Here is a 17309-nt window from a genome sequence, read left to right as displayed (position 1 = left end):
CTTAATACTTTGCTACAGCTCCTTTTCAGATAAAATATATTTCCCTTGAATTTTAGAATGTCTGAGTCAGGGGAACATTGATAATTTCCAAGTTTCCTTTTCTGCCGTTTCTTTCTTGTAATTAAAATAGGTGGGGACATAGTTTCTGAGATTGTGCAGATTTCCTGGCTCCATTTCCGTCTCCCACATGCATCTGGCCCTTCATCTCTGTTGTCTTTGGATGGATAGTTTGGAGACTTCCTGGGGCTCCAGCCTTCACCCACTGTTGGAATGGAAGAAAACCTGCCAGGCTCAGTTGCTCCCGTCTCACTGGCCCTCCCCCCACCCCGCCCCACCCCCGCCCCCCTCCCCCACCCACGGTGTTTTCACTGAGTACCTGTAGCCGCTTGTGGACTCCTGTGTTTAGGCTCTTGCATGTGCTTCTTCCTGCACAGACAGTGATAACACGCAGGCTTCGTGATGCGGCTGGGTTTGGCTCATCTGCTTATTTTGTTGTTGTTGTTTAAATTAATAGATACTTTACTTATGTATTTTTAAAGGATTATTTTTAAGAAAGAAAGCACGTGTATGTGCACGCTCACGAATCAGGGAGGAATAGAGAGGGAGACAGAGGATCTGAAGCCGGCTCTGTGCTGACAGCAGAGAGGCCGATGTGGGGCTTGAACTCACAGTGACATTGTGACCTGAGCCAAAGCTGGACGCTTAGCCGACTGAGCCATCCAGGCACCTCTAGATATTTATTTTTAGAGCAGTTTAAGTTTACAGAAACACTGAACAGAAAATACAGAGTTCCTGATACCACCCCAACAGCTTCCCCTATTAGTAACATCTTGCATTAGTGTGGCACATGTGTGGCAATAGATGAGTCAGTGTTGATACGTTTAGTTGTTAACTGAAGTCTGTAGTTTACATTAGGATTCATTCCCTGTAGCGAACATTCGGTGGATTTTACCAAATGCAGAGTGACACATGACTCTACATTGGTGCCACAGAACTCTTCAATGGCTCAGGACCCCCTTGCTCCACCCTTCCTCTCTTCCCTGAAACTCTCAGCAGTCGCTGATACTTTACTGTCTCATATTTTTGCCTTTTCTAGGATGTCATACAGTTGGAACTGTACCTTATGTAGGCTTTTCTGGCTTTTTTCATTTTTCAAACTGGCTTCTTTTTATCCCTTAATAGGTCATTTCTTTTTATTGTTCAGTATACCATAGTGTATCCATTCACCTTTTGAAGGACATCTCACTTGCTTCCATGTTTTGGCAATTATGAATAAAGCTATGGTAAATATTTGTGTGCAGGTTTTTGTGCAGACGTAAGCCTTCAACTCATTTGGATAATGACAAGGAATGCGATTGTTGGCTTGTATAGTAAGGCTGTTTTTCTCTGTAAGAAACTGCCCCACTGTTATCTGAAGTGACTGCACCATTTGTATTCCTACCAGCAAAGAATGAGAGGTCCTGTTGCTTCACTCCTCTCCAGTAGCTGATGTTGTCAGCGTTTCGGATTCTGGCCATGCCAGTAGGTGTGTAGTGGTACCTGATTGTTTCAATTTGCAGTTCCCTGATGATGTTTGATGTTGGGCATCTTTTCGTGTGCTTACTTGTCACCCGTATGTCTTCTTTGGTGAGCTCTCTGTTCATGGTGTTTTGCCCATTTTTTAATTGGGTTGTCTGTTTTCTAATTGTTGAGTTTTAAGAGTTCTTTGTAGATTTTGGATACCAGTCCTTTATCAGATACGTGGTTTGCAAAAATTTTCTCCTAGTCTTGTGGCTTGTCTTTTCGTTCTCCTTAGAGTGCCTTTTGCAGAGCAGAGGTTTTTAATTGTAATGAAGACCCAACTTTCCACTTGTTTTTCTCATGGAATCATGCTTTTGGCATATCCACAGAGTCATCATGAAACCCAAGGTCTCTTGGATTTTCTCCTTTGTTATCTTCCTCATCTGCTTTTATTTTGGGGTCTGTGGGGATATTTTGTCGATTAGCTTTGTTGTAAAGTATGCCCCCGGTATTTGGTTTGCCATCTCATTGCTCTGTCTTTACATGGGGATTCAGAGTCAAAACACATGACACTTCACCACTGTCACCTTCCCAGAACCCCTCTAACCAGATCCTCCCTTTTAATCTGCTCTATTGAAGTTCAGTGTGCATACAGTAAAAATCATTATTTTAAATGTATAGTTTGTTGAGTTTTGAGAAATATGTACAATCATGTAACCACTGCCACAGTCAAGATATGAACATTATTATTGCCTCAGAAAGGTCTCTCCTGGCCCCTCATCCCCAACCCCAACTCCTGGCAGCCACTGGACTTGCTTTCTGTCACTAGACCTTTGTGTTTACTAGAATTTCTTGTAATGGAATCATACAATACGTAGTCTTTTGAGTCTTATCTCTGTTATTCAGCGTAATGCTTTTGAGATTCACCTTTTTCCTTATCGAGTAGGATTCCCGTGGATTGCCTGTCTGTTCACAAGTTTATGCCATTTGAGTTGTTTGCAGTTTCTGGCTGCTGTGAATTTCTGTGTTACAAATCTTTTTAGATCTGTATCTTCATGTTTTTTTGAGTGAGACAGTGGAATTGCCGGCTCATGATTGTGTGTGTGTAAGAACTCGCCAAACCGTTTTCTATAGTGGTGGTACCATTTTACATTCTCACCAGCATTGCATACAAGAGTTCCAGTAGGTGCATATTCTCAATACATGGTGTTCTCAGTCTTTAATTTTTGCCACGCCATTGCATTTGCACAGATAATCTTATTTGCGTTTCTCTGGTGATAATCTTGGACCTCTTTTCACTGCTCATTTGGCCCTTTGTATCTCTTTTATGAACTCTCTTTTCACACTTTGTGCCCATGTTTTTGCCTATTTTTAAATTTGAGTTGTTGAGTTTAAGAGTTCTTCATGTATTATGGGTATCCTTTGTCAGATAAATTGCTAATATTTTCCCTCGGTTGAAAAGCAGAAGTTTTTAATTTTGATGAAGTCTTCTTTCTCACTTTTTTATTTTACATTTTGTGCTTTTCATGCCATAAGAAATTTTTGCCTATCCTACGATTGCAAATATTTTTCCCTATTTTTTTATTCTAGAAGTTTTATGGTATTACATTTAGGTCTGTGATCCATCTCAAATTAATGTGTGTGTGGGAGGGGGGTATGGATAAGGGGCAAATTTTTCCCTTATAGATAAATGGTTGCACTAGCATCATTTATCATAAAGACCTTCGTTTCCCCTTAAATTACACTAGTACCTTTGACATAAATTAGGAGACCATATTTGTGAATTATGAATTTTTTCTTCTATTCTTTGGTCTGTTTGTGTACCCTTGTAAGGTGCCACATTGGTTTGACTACTGTAGCTTTATAAATAATCCTGGAGACTGGTAGGGAGGTCTTCCCAACTTGCCTGTCATCTTTAATATCCTTCTGACATTGAAAAATTTTAAAGCAGCTTGCTAGTTTCTACTTAGAAGCCTGATGGGATTTCAAAGGGCATTGCATTGAGTCTATAGATTAATATGGGAAGAATTGACAATAAGTATCTTAACAATACTGAGTCATCTTGTCCATTTACATGGTATAGCTATCACTCCATTTATCTAGGTCATCTTTAATTTCTCTAAGCAACGTGTTATAATTTTCGGTAGGCTGATCTTGTACTTACTCTGTTAACTTTATCCCTCATAGGTCATGTTTTTGGACATTAATGTTATTTTTCTTTAAACTTCATTTTCTGATTATTTAGAAATGCAGTTGATTGGTGTGTCCTTACCTTGTATCCTGCGACTGTAGCAAAGTGAATTAGTTATGTGCAGGACTGTTGGTGAGAGTGGAGTCAAAACAGGCAGGGGTGTGACTAGAAGGGACCCTTCCGGTGTGCCCAGGACCAGGGATTTTCTGGGCACATGGGATGTTTAGTGCTGAAAGCATGAAAGCCCCAGACAAACCAGGATGAACTGGTCACCCTTTCTGGAGGCCTCCTTTGGTCCACAAGCTTCTTTTTGCCCCCTCTATTCTGCCAACTTAATGTGTCTTCAGCTGTGCTAATGCCATGCAAAGGTGATAACCACAGACTGCCACATCTGGGGCCTGGATTTTGTTCACTGTGTGTGCTGAGGTCTGTGAGGCTTAACACAGAGGCTCCTAAATTGGGAAATATGGGGGAAAAGAAACTCTCCCCTTTACTCCTGTCACCTTAAAACAATCATCATTAGCATCTTAGTACATTTAGTTTGTCATTTTTCTTTGTGCATCCTTTATTTCTTCTTAATTTTTTAAAATATTTATTTTGGAGAGAGGCAGGGGAGGAGCAGAGAGAGAGGGAGACACAGAATCTGAAGCAGGCTCCAGGCTCTGAGCTGTCAGCACAGAGCCTGAATACGGGGCTCAAACTCGTGAACCGTGAGATCATGGCCTGAGCCAAAGTTGGACGCTTAACCAAATGAGCCGCTCTTTGTGCCCCTCGTTGTGCATATTTTAAAAGATTTGTCGTTGGTGTATATATTATGTCCTGCTTAGCTCTCGGAACGTCATAGCGGGCATATTGTCCGTACCACCGTGTGGTCACTGTCTGCCATCATACAGTGGGCCTCTGGATGGTGGGGGAGAAGGCTTCCCTGGCAGAGGCCATCTGTCATGCAGGAAGGGATGCCGGGCTCCCTGCCTGGCATGGCGGCGGGCCTGAGTAAGCACTGAGCGTTTATTCAGGCAGCTTCCTCCACGGTGCTGCAGAATGGCTGGCTCGGGACCCGTGACAGACATGCTACCTGTCCTCCTGTTGGGAGGGTCGGCAGTGGACAGGTGAGTCAGAAAGGTGACACGTGCTGTGGAGAAGGTGAAATGCAGCAGAGTCCCAGGGGGTATGCTGGGTACACGTGCTGGAGGACAAGGGGCCTGTGGAAACTGTGGGCAGGGAGGGACTCCGAGGGGTCAGCTACACTGAGAGCCGAATGAGAAGAAGGATCCGGCCACGAGAAGATCTGGGGAGGATTGTTCCGGGGAGAGGAACCAGCGAATCCCCCCAGCAGAGTTAACATGGAAGTGTTCGTGGCACAGGACAGGGCTTGTTGGCAACGAGAGGGGGAGAATGTCCAGCAGTGGAGCCTGGGGGCGCCACAGAGGAGGGCCGTGGGCTGCCAGCCCCATGACATTGATCGTGAGGGGCGACCCTGCCCCTCCTCGCCTGCCCCTGCCTCCCAGTGAGCAGCACCTTCTCGGCCGGTAACTGTTCTGTCCTGGTGCCTGCTGCTGGTAGCTCGTGACTCCCCACCTTCACGTGGACGTTTTGCTCCGTGTCTAGACCGCCTTCTCCATGCTTTTGCTAACATACGTGCTCCCCGGCGTTGCTCCTCGTGCACTGCCCACCCTGCATACACTTGCCTGTGCAGAGCTGTCTTTCCGCTCGTGTGCCGGCTGCGGCACATCTGTCAGCCCGTGGGTTGCTGGGTGTCCCTCTAGGACATGGCTCCTCTCGTATCCCTGGCGCCTCATACACCGTAGGCCCTCGATAGGGTACTGCCTGTTACGGGAACACAGCTCAGAAAGAGCTCCAGACCCAGGGATGCTATTTAAGAACAACAAAGTGCAGTTAAGTAAACAAAGGAACACTTACAATTTATAATGAAGCTTTAAAGTAAAGAGGCTAATAAAGAACACAGCTCAGAAAGAGCTCCAGACCCAGGGATGCTATTTAAGAACAACAAAGTGCAGTTAAGTAAACAAAGGAACACTTACAATTTATAATGAAGCTTTAAAGTAACGAGGCTAACAAAGTCTTCCCATAGGGTTTAAAGTGAAACCACACTTATTTGTGAGTCCGATAAGGTTTCCTGTTGTTTGTTGGCCTGTTTCCTCGTTTGCATTTCCCTCCCTGCTGGCCTGCTTTGGGCCCTTCGGTCACGTGCTGATTTCTTCGGCAGGTACCTTTTTGGCTTAGATTGAGTTTGTTCTCTAGATATGTTTGCTGTTTCTTTTTATTCCCCCAGATAATACCCTTTTATATTTTGAATGCAACGCATTACTTTGGCCGTATAGTTGATAAGCACGTGGATCTTTATGCAACCCTTAATGCTGAAATGAACGAGTATTTTAAGGGGAACAGCAATAACACAGCTGTTGAAAAGGTGGAAAAATTTGGATTATATGGATTAGCAGAAAAAACACTTTTTCACAGGTAAAGGTCTATTTATTTTGTCTCTAAAAGTTGGGAAGCATTTGTCCCAGTGGTTTCGAATCCCTGTTTTGACCCGTGTCCATGTGACCCAGTGTGCACGTACGCAGCCTGGCTGCCGGCCGGTAGGGTGGTGGCAGCATCGCGTCCCCCCGCAGCTGCCTGGCACGGTGCCGTGCCTGTGACTTACCCAGCCCTGGGCTCCTGAGCACAGAGCGTGGAGGACAGCGTATCACTCACACACCGGTTCCTGAGCTGTCGCTCTGTGCCCCCTACAGGCACACTTACATCATTCCTGTAAAGCTGTAAAGTGGGTCCCATCTTACAGATGAGCAAGTTGAGCCCCGGCGAGGTCACCTAGATTATGTGACCTCAGCTTAGTAAATGGCACAGCCGGTGTTCCGACACCGGCAGTCTGCCTCAGGGACCTGCTCACGCCCGTGGTTGGCAGTCCAGTCTCCGCTCGGTGGAGCCTAGAATGAGAACCTTCGAAAGTTCACCTTACTGTGTTGATTTTCGTTGTGTTGTCAGATAAGGGGATTTACTCCATTCAACGGTACTACCCAGTTTTTATTCTTCTACGTACTTGAATTAAGCCATTCTGAGTGCTCGTGACAGCTCCAGTTAATTTTTATTTCTAGTTTGGAATAAAACTGTGCAGTTAGGGTCTTTTTATACGTTTTGGATGTAATGACTAGGTTGAGGCAAAGATTGTGTTCCTTTGGGATCTCTGTGTCAAACTGAAGCCACTGTTGTTCTCCAGGGTTGAGGTGTTGGAGATGAGCCAAAAAGCAGACAGCTGGGGCCCGGACAGCGTCCTCGTCAAGTTTATAGACGAAGGCCGGACTGGACTCGTCACGAGACACCAATTGCTGCCTCTCCCAGAAAATTTCCACGCTCTGCCCCCGCAGGCGGTGGAGTTCATTGTTTGCAGAGTGAAACCCGCTGACAACGAAGTTGAATGGAACCCAAAGGTAAGTTATTTTGGCTCTTTATGTCCTGTTGACTTTGAGAATATACACAGAATGGAGGTTTATTTGAGTGTAGGCAGAATGCGTCCTGGTCCTGGCCAGTTAACGCAGCAGTTGCTTGGGTCCCTGCTGGTGTGGGAATGCGCTGACAGCCGCCGTCCCAGAGCCAGCTCCCAAGCCCCAGAGAACTGGCTGGCACCGTCGTCATCATTAGCGCTCACGGTCTTGGAATTGGTATAAAATATGCATTGCTATGCAATAGGTTGGCTGTCAGCTCGAGAAGAAACAGTGTAAGCACCAGGTGAATGCCCCTGGCAGACGGGGGTGGGCCCCCCGGGGGCCCGGGTGATGGATATTCTCTGGCCAGGCGGGGTAGCTCCCCTGCGGTTGGGACGATGGTCAAGGAGAGAGAGTCTGGAAGGGACATTTCCTCTGGGCTCCTCAGGAGTAATAGCTAGCATGTCACCTCGCAGACCGGATGAGGCACTGAAGGTGAAGGTGCACGGAAGACTGATCCCACGTGGGCTCACCTGGCTGTCCAAGGCGGGTGGGCTTTCTCGGAGGTAAAATGTGCCTGAGAGAGTACTCAGGCACGTCTGGTCTGCCGTGGGCTCGCGTGAGGGAAAAACAGCCACGTGCCTGGGAAAGGGTACACGGAAGCCCGGGGCCCCTCAATTCCAGGGCGCTTCGTTCTCATTGAGCTTCCAAAGAAATGGGCATCCATACTTTGAAGACTTGTTCACAGAGGAGAGAGGATACTTGGCCACAGTGGGAAACATGCACCTTGGGAGTCCAGAAGTGCCGTGTGCACTGTCCTTACCGAGCCCCACGGCTCAGTACCCTTGTCCACAGAGGGGCACCATGGCCTCTGTGACCCCCCTCACGGGGAGGTGGGAAGGCACAAGGAAAATACACGGAACAGGTTTTTGCAAAAGTACACAGCATAAACGGGATAAGAGATTTTCTTAAAGCTTCAGATAAGTTACCTCTTTTACTTTTTCAGATCACTAGGTACATTCATCATAAAATCATTGGGAAATTGCATGATGCGAAAGTGATACTGGCTTTAGGAAACACAGTGTGGGTCGACCCAATGGTGAGTGTGTGTTTTTCTTTAAAGAAATCTGTGTTTGAATGGGCCCCTGAAATTATTCATATTATTCTAATTTGTGGCTTGAATAATTGTTTGCCTCGAATAAATGGAGGTTTTGGGGGATCTCTGTGTTAGGGAGAGTTGGTTTTTTACATATTATTTGGGTCATGAATTTGGTTGTAGATTTCTTGTATAAGAGAATCCTTTACACTATAACCCAGCACTCACGATGGAGACAGGCGTTTTGAAACTCTCCTTGCTCCATGTGACAGTCTCTGATATTTATAATTCTATTCCACTTTTTCAAGGTTTGGTTGTACACTATTAAGTCAGTTTCACAGTCCTCTGTCTCCACTGGTGGTGGTGGCCCCCACGTGGGATCAGTCATGTCGAGGATTCTTGGGCTTTCAAAAATAGGTTTCGGGGCGCCCAGGTGGCTCATTCGGTTGAGTGTCCGACTTGGGCTCAGGTCATGATCTCACAGTTAGTGAGTTTGAGCCCCGCGTCGGTCTCTGTACTGACCGTTCAGAGCCTGGAGCCTGCTTCAGATTCTGTGTCCCCCCCCCCTCCCCATCCCCCATTCGCTGTTTCTCTCAAAAATAAATAAACATGTAAAAAAAATGTTTTTTTGAAAGGTAGGTTGAGGGGCGCCTGGGTGGCGCAGTCGGTTGAACGTCCGACTTCAGCCAGGTCACGATCTCGCGGTCTGGGAGTTTGAGCCCCGCGTCGGGCTCTGGGCTGATGGCTCAGAGCCTGGAGCCTGTTTCCGATTCTGTGTCTCCCTCTCTCTCTGCCCCTCCCCCGTTCATGCTCTGTCTCTCTCTGTCCCAAAAATAAATAAACGTTGAAAAAAAAAAAAAAAAAGAAAGGTAGGTTGAATTATGGTTACAGTTTCTGCCTCATTCCTTCAGCAAATATTTATTGAGCACTAATATTTATGTGTTAGGTCCTGTGTGGGAGCACTTGGCTTCTGTCCATGAACAAGAACTCCTACCCTGAGAACCCTGCTTTTCAATTTGAAGTTTTGCTCCATTGGACTTAAATTAGTATGATGATAAGATTTAAAGGAATCCAGTTCTTAAGAACTGTTCCACTAGAAGTTATTTTTATGAGACTGGAAAAGCCCTAACACTTACAACAAGAAGCTTGGGTGTAAGATTTAGGGGTTCAGAAGAGAAAATGATTTTCACTAGAGAAGGTAGAGGTTGCCAGTTTAGGTAAATGAAGATTTGGGGTCTTCAGTTTCCGTAATAGTCAATATTCTGGTTGTTTAATGGAGAAGAAAAAATATGGAAACTTGATTAACTGATTTTGAAAACCATAGCTGAGAAAATGAAGAAGCTAAAACAGAAAACCCACCTGGCCGTCTGCTCCCGCAGCTCCGAAGTGTAGTGCTGTCCGTGGCTCGGTGGAGGGGAGACAGACCCCCACGCCTGCTTCCTTCTCCACCCGGCCCAGCTCAACCCCCAGTCGAGTGGAAAGAGGCACCTGCGCCATTCCCAGGTGGGAATGTGTTCCCGGTGTTCACTTCGGAAAGTGCTCCCGCTGCTTCCCCTGCCATGAAAGGACCGCGCGGTCCTGGGTCTGCACCTTCCGTCAGCAGGAATCAGGATGTTGCAGAACTTCATATTCCATCCACATTAAAATTGATGAGAGTATTTTGGTCGCAGGAAAAAAACCCAGTGGAGGAAACTGTCCAGAACATGGGACTTAGGGCCTTGGCGTAGCCCCTCTCTGGGCGCCAAAGTCTCCGAGCCTTGGGGTAGGCTCCTTGTTAGGAGAGGTGAAAATACTCAAGTAATTAAGTTAGAAAGTTAGAAAGTAAGAGTTGTGTGTGTGGTCCTTGCATTATAGATTGGTCTCATCTGGGGGTTTTACTCCAGGATTCAGTTTTGGGCCTCCCAACCCCAGACCTCACCATACTTCCGCAGTGTGGGGGCAGGTTCTGGAAGCATCTCACGTGTGACTTCTGATGCGGCAGAGGGAGGCCCATGTGCACCAAACATTGCACGGTGAATCGCGGGGTCACCGAGAGCATGTTTGATTTATTTTTTATTTTTTTTTTGATTCGAATAATATATATTTATTTCACATTTATAACCCTTAATTTATTTTTTTTTTATTTTTTATTTTTTCTGAAATTTATTGACAAATTGGTTTCCATACAACACCCAGTGCTCATCCCAAAAGGTGCCCTCCTCAATACCCATCACCCACCCTCTCCTCCCTCCCACCCCCCATCAACCCTCAGTTTGTTCTCAGTTTTTAACAGTCTCTTATGCTTTGGCTCTCTCCCATTCTAACCTCTTTTTTTTTTTTTTTTTTTCCTTCCCCTCCCCCATGGGTTCCTGTTAAGTTTCTCAGGATCCACATAAGAGTGAGACCATATGGTATCTGTCTTTCTCTGTATGGCTTATTTCACTTAGCATCACACTCTCCAGTTCCATCCACGTTGCTACAAAAGGCCATATTTCATTTTTTCTCATTGCCATGTAATATTCCATTGTGTATATAAACCACAATTTCTTTATCCATTCATCAGTTGATGGACATTTAGGCTCTTTCCATAATTTGGCTATTGTTGAGAGTGCTGCTATGAACATTGGGGTACAAGTGGCCCTATGCATCAGTGCTCCTGTATCCCTTGGATAAATTCCTAGCAGTGCTATTGCTGGGTCATAGGGTAGGTCTATTTTTAATTTTCTGAGGAACCTCCACACTGCTTTCCAGAGCGGCTGCACCAATTTGCATTCCCACCAACAGTGCAAGAGGGTTCCCATTTCTCCACATCCTCTCCAGCATCTATAGTCTCCTGATTTGTTCATTTTGGCCACTCTGACTGGCGTGAGGTGATACCTGAGTGTGGTTTTGATTTGTATTTCCCTGATAAGGAGCGACGCTGAACATCTTTTCATGTGCCTGTTGGCCATCCGGATGTCTTCTTTAGAGAAGTGTCTATTCATGTTTTCTGCCCATTTCTTCACTGGGTTATTTGTTTTTCGGGTGTGGAGTTTGGTGAGCTCTTTATAGATTTTGGATACTAGCCCTTTGTCCGATATGTCATTTGCGAATATCTTTTCCCATTCCGTTGGTTGCCTTTTAGTTTTGTTGGTTGTTTCCTTTGCTGTGCAGAAGCTTTTTATCTTCATAAGGTCCCAGTAATTCACTTTTGCTTTTAATTCCCTTGCCTTTGGGGATGTGTCGAGTAAGAGATTGCTACGGCTGAGGTCAGAGAGGTCTTTTCCTGCTTTCTCCTCTAAGGTTTTGATGGTTTCCTGTCTGACATTTAGGTCCTTTATCCATTTTGAGTTTATTTTTGTGAATGGTGTGAGAAAGTGGTCTAGTTTCAACCTTCTGCATGTTGCTGTCCAGTTCTCCCAGCACCATTTGTTAAAGAGGCTGTCTTTTTTCCATTGGATGTTCTTTCCTGCTTTGTCAAAGATGAGTTGGCCATACGTTTGTGGGTCTAGTTCTGGGGTTTCTATTCTATTCCATTGGTCTATGTGTCTGTTTTGGTGCCAATACCATGCTGTCTTGATGATGACAGCTTTGTAGTAGAGGCTAAAGTCTGGGATTGTGATGCCTCCTGCTTTGGTCTTCTTCTTCAAAATTCCTTTGGCTATTCGGGGCCTTTTGTGGTTCCATATGAATTTTAGGATTGCTTGTTCTAGTTTCGAGAAGAATGCTGGTGCAATTTTGATTGGGATTGCATTGAATGTGTAGATAGCTTTGGGTAGTATTGACATTTTGACAATATTTATTTTTCCAATCCATGAGCAGGGAATGTCTTTCCATTTCTTTAAATCTTCTTCAATTTCCTTCAGAAGCTTTCTATAGTTTTCAGCATACAGATCCTTTACATCTTTGGTTAGATTTATTCCTAGGTATTTTATGCTTCTTGGTGCAATTGTGAATGGGATCAGTTTCTTTATTTGTCTTTCTGTTGCTTCATTGTTGGTGTATAAGAATGCAACTGATTTCTGTACATTGATTTTGTATCCTGCAACTTTGCTGAATTTCTGTATCAGTTCTAGCAGACTTTTGGTGGAGTCTATCGGATTTTCCATGTATAATATCATGTCATCTGCAAAAAGCGAAAGCTTGACTTCATCTTTGCCAATTTTGATGCCTTTGATTTCCTTTTGTTGTCTGATTGCTGATGCTAGAACTTCTAGCACTATGTTAAACAGCAGCGGTGAGAGTGGGCATCCTTGTCGTGTTCCTGATCTCAGGGAAAAAGCTTTCAGTTTTTCCCCGTTGAGGATGATGTTAGCTGTGGGCTTTTCATAAATGGCTTTTATGATCTTTAAGTATGTTCCTTCTATCCCGACTTTCTCAAGGGTTTTTATTAAGAAAGGGTGCTGGATTTTGTCGAAGGCCTTTTCTGCATCGATTGACAGGATCATATGGTTCTTCTCTCTTTTTTTGTTAATGTGATGTATCACGTTGATTGATTTGCGAATGTTGAACCAGCCCTGCATCCCAGGAATGAATCCCACTTGATCATGGTGAATAATTCTTTTTATATGCCGTTGAATTCGATTTGCTAGTATCTTATTGAGAATTTTTGCATCCATATTCATCAGGGATATTGGCCTGTAGTTCTCTTTTTTGACTGGGTCTCTGTCTGGTTTAGGAATCAAAGTAATACTGGCTTCATAGAATGAGTCTGGAAGTTTTCCTTCCCTTTCTATTTCTTGGAATAGCTTGAGAAGGATAGGTATTATCTCTGCTTTAAACGTCTGGTAGAACTCCCCTGGGAAGCCATCTGGTCCTGGACTCTTATTTGTTGGGAGATTTTTGATAACCGATTCAATTTCTTCGCTGGTTATGGGTCTGTTCAAGCTTTCTATTTCCTCCTGATTGAGTTTTGGAAGCGTGTGGGTGTTCAGGAATTCGTCCATTTCTTCCAGGTTGTCCAATTTGTTGGCATATAAGTTTTCATAGTATTCCCTGATAATTGTTTGTATCTCTGAGGGATTGGTTGTAAGAATTCCATTTTCATTCATGATTTTATCTATTTGGGTCATCTCCCTTTTCTTTTTGAGAAGCCTGGCTAGAGGTTTGTCAATTTTGTTTATTTTTTCAAAAAACCAACTCTTGGTTTCGTTGATCTGCTCTACAGTTTTTTTAGTTTCTATATTGTTTATTTCTGCTCTGATCTTTATTATTTCTCTTCTTCTGCTGGGCTTAGGCTGCCTTTGCTGTTCTGCTTCTAGTTCCTTTAGGTGTGCTGTTAGATTTTGTATTTGGGATTTTTCTTGTTTCTTGAGATAGGCCTGGATTGCAATGTATTTTCCTCTCAGGACTGCCTTTGCTGCGTCCCAAAGCGTTTGGATTGTTGTATTTTCATTTTCGTTTGTTTCCATATATTTTTTAATTTCTTCTCTAATTGCCTGGTTGACCCACTCATTCGTTAGTAGGGTGTTCTTTAACCTCCATGCTTTTGGAGGTTTTCCAGACTTTTTCCTGTGGTTGATTTCAAGCTTCATGGCATTGTGGTCTGAAAGTAAGCATGGTATAATTTCAATTCTTGTAAACTTATGAAGGGCTGTTTTGTGACCCAGTATATGATCTATCTTGGAGAATGTTCCATGTGCACTCGAGAAGAAAGTATATTCTGTTGCTTTGGGATGCAGAGTTCTAAATATATCTGTCAAGTCCATCTCATCCAATGTCTCATTCAGGGCCCTTGTTTCTTTATTGACCGTGTGTCTAGATGATCTATCCATTTCTGTAAGTGGTGTATTAAAGTCCCCTGCAATTACCACATTCTTATCAATAAGGTTGCTTATGTTTATGAGTAATTGTTTTATATATTTGGGGGCTCCGGTATTCGGTGCATAGACATTGATAATTGTTAGCTCTTCCTGATGGATAGACCCTGTAACTATTATATAATGTCCTTCTTCATCTCTTGTTACAGCCTTTAATTTAAAGTCTAGTTTGTCTGATATAAGTATGGCTACTCCAGCTTTCTTTTGGCTTCCAGTCGCATGATAAATAGTTCTCCATCCCCTCACTCTCAATCTAAAGGTGTCCTCAGGTCTAAAATGAGTCTCTTGTAGACAGCAAATAGATGGGTCTTGTTTTTTTATCCATTCTGATACCCTATGTCTTTTGGTTGGCGCATTTAATCCATTTACATTCAGTGTTATTATAGAAAGATACGGGTTTAGAGTCATTGTGATGTCTGTATGTTTTATGCTTATAGTGATGTCTCTGGGACTTTGTCTCACAGGGTCCCCCTTAGGATCTCTTGTAGGGCTGGTTTAGTGGTGACAAATTCCTTCAGTTTTTGTTTGTTTGGGAAGACCTTTATCTCTCCTTCTATTCTAAATGACAGACTTGCTGGATAAAGGATTCTTGGCTGCATATTTTTTCTGTCTAGCACCCTGAAAATCTCTTGCCAATTCTTTCTGGCCTGCCAAGTTTCAAAAGAGAGATCAGTCACGAGTCTTATAGGTCTCCCTTTATATGTGAGGGCACGTTTACCCCTTGCTGCTTTCAGAATTTTCTCTTTATCCTTGTATTTTGCCAGTTTCACTATGATATGTCGTGCAGAAGATCGATTCAAGTTACGTCTGAAGGGAGTTCTCTGTGCCTCTTGGATTTCAATGCCTTTTTCCTTCCCCAGTTCAGGGAAGTTCTCAGCTATGATTTCTTCAAGTACCCCTTCAGCACCTTTCCCTCTCTCTTCCTCCTCTGGGATACCAATTATGCGTATATTATTTCTTTTTAGTGTATCACTTAATTCTCTAATTTTCCCCTCATACTCCTGGATTTTTTTTTCTCTCTTTTTCTCAGCTTCCTCTTTTTCCATAACTTTATCTTCTAGTTCACCTATTCTCTCCTCTGCCTCTTCAAGCCGAGCTGTGGTGGTTTCCATTTTGTTATGCATTTCGTTTAAAGCGTTTTTCAGCTCCTCGTGACTGTTCCTTAGTCCCTTGATCTCTGTAGCAAGAGATTCTCTGCTGTCCTGTATACTGTTTTCAAGCCCAGCGATTAATTTTATGACTATTATTCTAAATTCACTTTCTGTTATATTATTTAAATCCTTTTTGATCAGCTCATTAGCTGTTGTTATTTCCTGGAGATTCTTCTGAGGGGAGTTCTTCCGCTTGGTCATTTTGGATAGTCCCTGGCGTGGTGAGGACCTGCAGGGCACTTCCCCTGTGCTGTGGTGTATACCTGGAGTTGGTGGGCGGGGCCGCAGTCAGACCTGATGTCTGCCCCCAGCCCACCGCTGGGGCCACAGTCAGACTGGTGTGTGCCTTCTCTTCCCCTCTCCTAGGGGCGGGATTCACTGTGGGATGGTGTGGCTTGTCTGGGCTACTTGCACCCTGCCAGGCTTGTGATGCTGGGGATCTGGCGTATTAGCTGGGGTGGGTAGGCAAGGTGCTCGGGGGCAGGAGGGGCAGGCTTAGATCGCTTCTCCTTAGGTGATCCACTTCAGGAGGGGCCCTGTGGCAGCGGGAGGGAGTCAGATCCGCTGCTGGAGGTTTGGCTCCGCAGAAGCGCAGAGTTGGGTGTTTGCGCGGAGCGAGCAAGTTCCCTGGCAGGAACCGGTTCCCTTTGGGATTTCGGCTGGGGGATGGGCGGGGGAAATGGCGCTGGCGAGCGCCTTTGTTCCCCACCAAACTGAGCTCTGTTGTCAGGGGGCTCAGCAGCTCTCCCTCCCTTTGTCCTCCAGCCTTCCCGCTTTCCGAGCAGAGCTGTTAATTTCTGACCTCCCAGACGCTAAGTCGCGCTTGCTGTCGGAACACAGTCCGCCCGGCCCCTCCGCTTTTGCAAGCCCGACTCGGGGGCTCTGCTTGGCCGGCGAGCCGCCCCTCCGCCCCGGCTCCCTCCCGCCAGTCCGTGGAGCGCGCACCGCCTCGCCGCCCTTCCTACCCTCTTCCGTGGGCCTCTCGTCTGCGTTTGGCTCCGGCGACTCTGTTCTGCTAATCCTCTGGCGGTTTTCTGGGTTATTTAGGCAGGTGTAGATGGAATCTAAGTGATCAGCAGGACGTGCGGTGAGCCCAGCGTCCTCCTAAGCCGCCATCTTGCCGCAACTCCTCGAGCATGTTTGATTTAAAAGTTCACGGTGTGATTCCTGCAAATGTGCTTTTTCTTTGATTCAAGGTGCACGTTACAAAACTGTCAAATCTGAAAACTTCTGTCATTGATTATAACGTTCGTGCTGAAATTCTGTCAATGGGAATGGGCATTGACAACTCAGAGCATATGGAATGCCTGAAGACGTTACAGGAAGGAGCTAAAACACCACCCGGTGAAGAAAGCTTAAGCCAAGCCCCGTAAGTGGACTTTTTTTTTTTTTTTTAACTTGAGAGACAGAGTGTGTGTGAGCAGGGGAGAGGGAGGGAGGGAGGGAGAGGGGGAGAGAGAGAGAGAGAGAGAGAGAGAGAGAGAGAGAGAATGAATCCCAAGCAGGCTCCAAGCTCAGCGTGGAGCCCAACGCAGGGCTCAAATCCCACAACCCTGGGATCACAATGAGCCAAAATCAAGAGTCGGATGCTCAGCTGATTGAGGCACCAGGCACCCTTGTAAGTGGATTTTTGTCTCCCTTTTGGAAGAGCTGTTTTTGGGGACTATAACTCACAAGTGTTCGAGATTTTTTCTTTCTTTCTTTCTCTCTCTCTTTTTTTTTTTTTTTGAAAGTTGACTAGGTTACTGAGTCTCCATGTTTCTATCGCTCAGCTTCGATAATTTCTCAGACTTGGGAATCTTATTTTATCCACACCCCAATGCCCATTTTTTTGCTTTGGGTGGAATATTATAAAACAGATGCCAGACATATTGTTTTACCTGTATCTCTTGCCAAATCAGCTTTTGTTATCTTTTCTCCTGACTGCACACACACAGAACAGTATATACACCGTAAGTGTAGTTTGGTGGGCTTTCTGAACACAGAAGCCAAGCCTGAATCAGAAAGAGGGCGTGAGTCCATGCCACCCCCTGCCCCTTCCCCGAGGGCAGCTGCCACCCTGACCTGGAAGAGCATGGATCGCTCTACCCTGATTTGTACTTTGTTCGAAGGGAGTCAAGCAGTATGTCTCTGGTCTGGCTTCTTGGG

The 17309-nt window shown here is 45.0% G+C and overlaps 1 protein-coding gene across 1 annotated transcript in view; it reads left to right on the top strand.

The window, feature by feature from the left end:
- TDRD12 (tudor domain containing 12) overlaps positions 1 to 17309 on the top strand; it is a 78874-nt gene that overhangs the window by 49967 nt on the left and 11598 nt on the right. Inside the window, exons 23-26 of the mRNA XM_043599093.1 lie at positions 5985 to 6172; positions 6933 to 7143; positions 8144 to 8236; positions 16358 to 16530. Of these exons, the coding sequence (XP_043455028.1) occupies positions 5985 to 6172; positions 6933 to 7143; positions 8144 to 8236; positions 16358 to 16530 (665 nt within the window). The remainder of the gene's footprint in view (positions 1 to 5984; positions 6173 to 6932; positions 7144 to 8143; positions 8237 to 16357; positions 16531 to 17309) is intronic.

Source organism: Prionailurus bengalensis, chromosome E2, assembly GCF_016509475.1.
Source record: "Prionailurus bengalensis isolate Pbe53 chromosome E2, Fcat_Pben_1.1_paternal_pri, whole genome shotgun sequence".
In the NCBI taxonomy this organism is placed as follows: Eukaryota; Metazoa; Chordata; class Mammalia; order Carnivora; family Felidae; genus Prionailurus; species Prionailurus bengalensis.
Note: the sequence above shows the minus strand (reverse complement) of the source record. Positions and strands in the feature narration are given on the sequence as shown.